The following is a 4,316-nucleotide window of genomic DNA, read 5'->3' on the forward strand; positions in this document are numbered from 1 at the left end:
TGATAACCAGGTAGACCTGTAGCAGTGTCCAAAAATTCTGGATCAGTATGATTTGCAACTAATTTTCGCTATGAAATACCGCGTGAAATGGAAGCAAAAATATTTGTTTATTACGAACAATGATTGACTGTAAGATTGGTGGCCCTTTTGGAATTAATGAGTTGTCACGATATTACACCTGGGACTGTAAATAACATTTTAGATACATTTTGTACCCAGCGAAAAATAACATCGAACAATAGAAGTCAAGTGTTTTAATGTTAGGTGTAATAGTCTCGCGGGAGCATCTGTTAGTAGTCTTCTTTATCAGTCTTTTTTTTTTTAAACTTGCTGGTCACGGCTACCGCGTGACTCTAATACCAGGCCCTTACGCAGGGGGGGAGGGCGGGGTAGTTTGGAAAAGTATACAAAATGTTCCAAAATTTGCGAGCGTAGCGAGGAAAAAAAACCCAGATTTTCTACGCTTTTTGGACAAAAAAGGTCCACCCAAATGAAATCCTGCGTACGGGCCTGGTATGTACTATGTCTATGAACTTGAGTGCTAACAAGTAACATGCTAATCATTGAAATTGACATGCATTGTTCAAAAAGTCTTCCAAAATTAATAAATAAATAAAAATTACCACTCACTGACGAATGACACTGGGCAGTAACACAAAATTTAAAATTTAAAGGGTACAAAAAAATTGAATATAGCCTATCCCTTCAGCATGTTCAGCAAAATGACCCTATCCCTCCACTTACACTGTAAATCCAAGTTTTTAGGGTTTCTGTAACACTTTTTAAACACTGCAATGTGTTTAAGTTCTAGAGGAAAGTTAGCCCATTATTTGCAAGACTATATCCTTGCCTTCAACGTGAAATAAACCTACTCATGTTACCGTCTGGACCGTGCTGCCTGATCTTTCCCAGGGAAAGATGACATTCCAATCTTCCCCTTTAAATTCATTTTGATGTTCGTTCTATCACGATTTGTTTCTTTGAAAGAATGAAGATAACCTGAATAAGAACACACATCCCATCGCCCCTGAAAAGGACCCACGAATCCTGGATTATGAAGGCCGTGACATCCCCATGGAATCGGCTACCAGGATGATGAGGAACGTTACCAATGAAGTCGATGTCATGCTGCAGTTGGCTGACAAGATGCATGAGGTGGGTGGCCTATGCGGAAATACGCTGAGATCCTTATGGGATCGTTCTTTTTAAGTTTATCAGGGCTTTCAAATTAATGGTAGGGCCTATCATTTTGGCATTTTTGTCAATTCAATGTATAGCCCAAATACATCAATTTAACGCATAATATTAATAACTTCACTGTCTTTTATAATTCATTTCCCCTTTTATCTGCTAGTCGCACAATTCTTTATGAGTATCGCAACCCGACCGTGCTAATTTAAGACCCCACCTTCCGCCCACCACCGTCTCCGCGCTCCTTGGCTATATTTGGTGACCATCCTCTAGCATTTTAATAGTTACGGGTAATAACAAACACGGACCCCGGGTGTGTTCAGCAAATCGAGTTTAGACGCGTGCGTACAATGGCGAATGTTGGCAAACTTGCGGCGAAACCGCGTATTTAGAAGTCCTAACGTCACTGGCAAACTTGGACCTCGTGTAATTCAAATAATTAAACGCTTTGCAGAATTAGGATAAAGTTCGCGACACTGCGATCAGCAAAATACGCAGCTATACGTAACCACCAACTTGAGACCCGAAGCGATGAATTTTCTTCTCCATGTTCTCTAAAACTTTCCACTCCATTTTGTTCCATCCTGCAGCTTGCAGAACACCTCAAGCTGCTTGTGAGCACCTCAAGCCGACACGTGAACATACCAGAGGTCGAACGCCTCACAGACGGGGCTTTCTCTTCCGTCCTCCGTGATATGAGGAGGGAAACACTACATTGCATCATCGATGGCCAGAGAGCCTGCGTACGGTACGAAAAAGTGATGAACGATCTGAGGAGACTGCGAAGGAGTCTGCGTAACATGGGACAGTGGAAGACTGCTGTGGATCGTAGCGGAGCTGGGAGTAGTGGGAGAGCGGATTCGACGGAGACGATCTGCCCCGACGGGGACTGGGGTTTACCTAGATACAGCTACTTCAATTCACCATGACTTTGAAGCCACATCTGGCATGTTCAGAGATCCGTCGAAGATCCGAAACTGTAAAATAAATCGCTTAAAATATTTATTGGTTGATAAATCGGGAGAATGTCCTTATAGTTATAACCATTTTGTCCCGGAAATATGAACAAACCTTAACCTACCCTGAAGCGCAAGCGAACAAACCAAAAGTTTGATGAAGGCCTATATCATACGAAAGTCCTTTTGTTAAGGGGGTCAATTTACGTTTATAAAATCTAGTTTTAACTAGATTTTATAAAAAACATCATTGGTCAAATTTGATCATTTGAATTTTCAACATTATACACTTGCGTTTCAGCGCTTTCGTTTACAGAATCTCATCAAACTTTTGGTTTGTTCCTGAAAGTTATATCCATCTTTGAGATCGCTGTCCCTTCCCAAAAAATAATAATTTCCATGTAGGGCGCCAGCGTTTTTATTGAAAAGAAAGCAAAGACAAATTTGACCAAATTCCAGGGACGAAAATCACACAAATGTACGATGGCGCTGTACTGTATGAAGGAATTTCATTTAGGATTCTGGGCTGTGAAAAAATTAGACCCCCTGAGAGGGTAAAATTTAGAAACGGCATGCCCAAAATTGCTTGCCCTGCCTCTCGGCCTGCCCAAAATTGCGTGCCCACCCCCTCTCGGCCTGTCAAATCCCCCCCCCCCCCCCCGTTAAAAGGGTGTAACAGCCTGACCACTCCCAGCAGAGTTAGGTGAAATGTTCGTTTTAATAGGTGGTGTTTAGTACCCTTAAACTAGTCATGGGCACTGCCGTCATGAGACAATGTTTACTTTAGAATTCAAACCGCTGGATCGACTCGAACTTAGAATAAGAATGTTAGTTGGTCATGAGCCGCAATTTACAGTTGAAAACACCATGTGTTAGAATCGAACCAGCCACCTTTAATTATTACATAAGTAAATTAATTAGTAATTAATAATTTAAATTATTCATTAATTATTACATTAACACGACTAGAGTGTGACCACTGGCCATCGTATTTAAAGCATGGTCGTATTATGGAAGGGCTGGGCGGAGAATCGTCTACGTACTGTCACCCGTTTTGTCACGGTTTTGTAGGACGATCTTGAATTATAGGTCTGCTGCAATAAGTGGTGCTCGGTGCGAAATCAATATTACGTACATGTACATAGCTTCTTTTTTTGTATATTTTGCAAACTGTTTTTATATACTTAGACTCGCTTCTCACCAGGGAGCTCGCCACATCGCGAAGCTTAAAAATTGTGTTTTCATGATTTGAACACCAAGTATCTTCATTCGATCATCAGTAAGTGTATAACCCTAGGTCGTTATTAATCTTCATCGAATGAAACCATTTTACTAAAATGTATTACTAAAACTTGTTCAAAATCTGAGTAGCACCTATATACTTGTTCTTTGTGTTGTCATTCAATCTTGTACATATATCGTGCAATAGACGAGTCAATTTAAGTACCAAAATGGGCGCACCTAAAATGGAACACCAATGTTTTTGCTTGCTAGTGACTCTAAACACACCCCCCAACAATATATCCAAAAACGGTACAAGGGGGAAGATGTTAATTTGCATATTTCCAAAATGGTCACTAGTACAGGCCTCAAATTTCAAAATTGGGGAAATATGGATAAAAATCATCTAATTGTATTCCTCTCATAATTGGGATTTAGAAAAAGTATAGTTTGACCTATCACCGATGTATAGTTCTTGAGTTATAGGCATAAAGGTAAAATGTCAAATTTTGGTCTCCATCATTATGTAGGGGAGAGCGGGGAGTGTTCGCCCTTTTCTGACCATCCTAGCGATGTCAATTTTAAGATCATAGGGATGACCTGCGTAGCCCATGTGAAAGCCCTATATCTTGGCTATATACGACCACAATCTCAGAACTAGGCCTTACCATATTGGGGCAGGTTCGCCCATATGGTGGGGTAAGTTCACCTTAATCACAAAAAAGGTTAAAACATGCATAACAATAACATCACTCAAATATTTAGCAAGAGTATACATGGGCATTCATTCTCTTCTGGGGAGTCACTAAATTTATTGCAGGGGTCGGGTCAGGGTAAAATGTAGGGGTCCAAAGTGAGCTTAAACGTATTTGTTTACAACTTCGGGGGGATTATGGATTAGGACATAAACGGTGGTATGAGTAATACTGATACCACATAACTTTAAAA

General features: G+C 40.5%; 1 protein-coding gene across 1 annotated transcript; it reads left to right on the top strand.

Moving 5' to 3' along the window:
- The first annotated feature begins 839 nt into the window (after positions 1–839).
- LOC140140827 (uncharacterized) lies at positions 840–2,197 on the top strand. The gene is made up of 2 exons (XM_072162583.1): positions 840–1,155; positions 1,782–2,197. The coding sequence occupies exons 1-2, from the start codon at positions 1,075–1,077 to the stop codon at positions 2,118–2,120; spliced, it is 420 nt and encodes a 139-aa protein (XP_072018684.1). The 5' UTR covers positions 840–1,074; the 3' UTR covers positions 2,121–2,197.
- The last annotated feature ends 2,119 nt before the right edge of the window (positions 2,198–4,316 follow it).

This window comes from Amphiura filiformis, chromosome 19 (assembly GCF_039555335.1).
Source record: "Amphiura filiformis chromosome 19, Afil_fr2py, whole genome shotgun sequence".
NCBI lineage: Eukaryota > Metazoa > Echinodermata > Ophiuroidea > Amphilepidida > Amphiuridae > Amphiura > Amphiura filiformis.

Bases quoted from the DNA above. Each gene is read 5' to 3' on its own strand.
- LOC140140827 (XM_072162583.1), top strand. From the start codon at position 1,075: ATGGAATCGGCTACCAGGATGATGAGGAACGTTACCAATGAAGTCGAT. The intron at 1,156-1,781 runs GTGGGTGGCCTA...TCCATCCTGCAG, and splicing joins TGGCTGACAAGATGCATGAG to CTTGCAGAACACCTCAAGCT.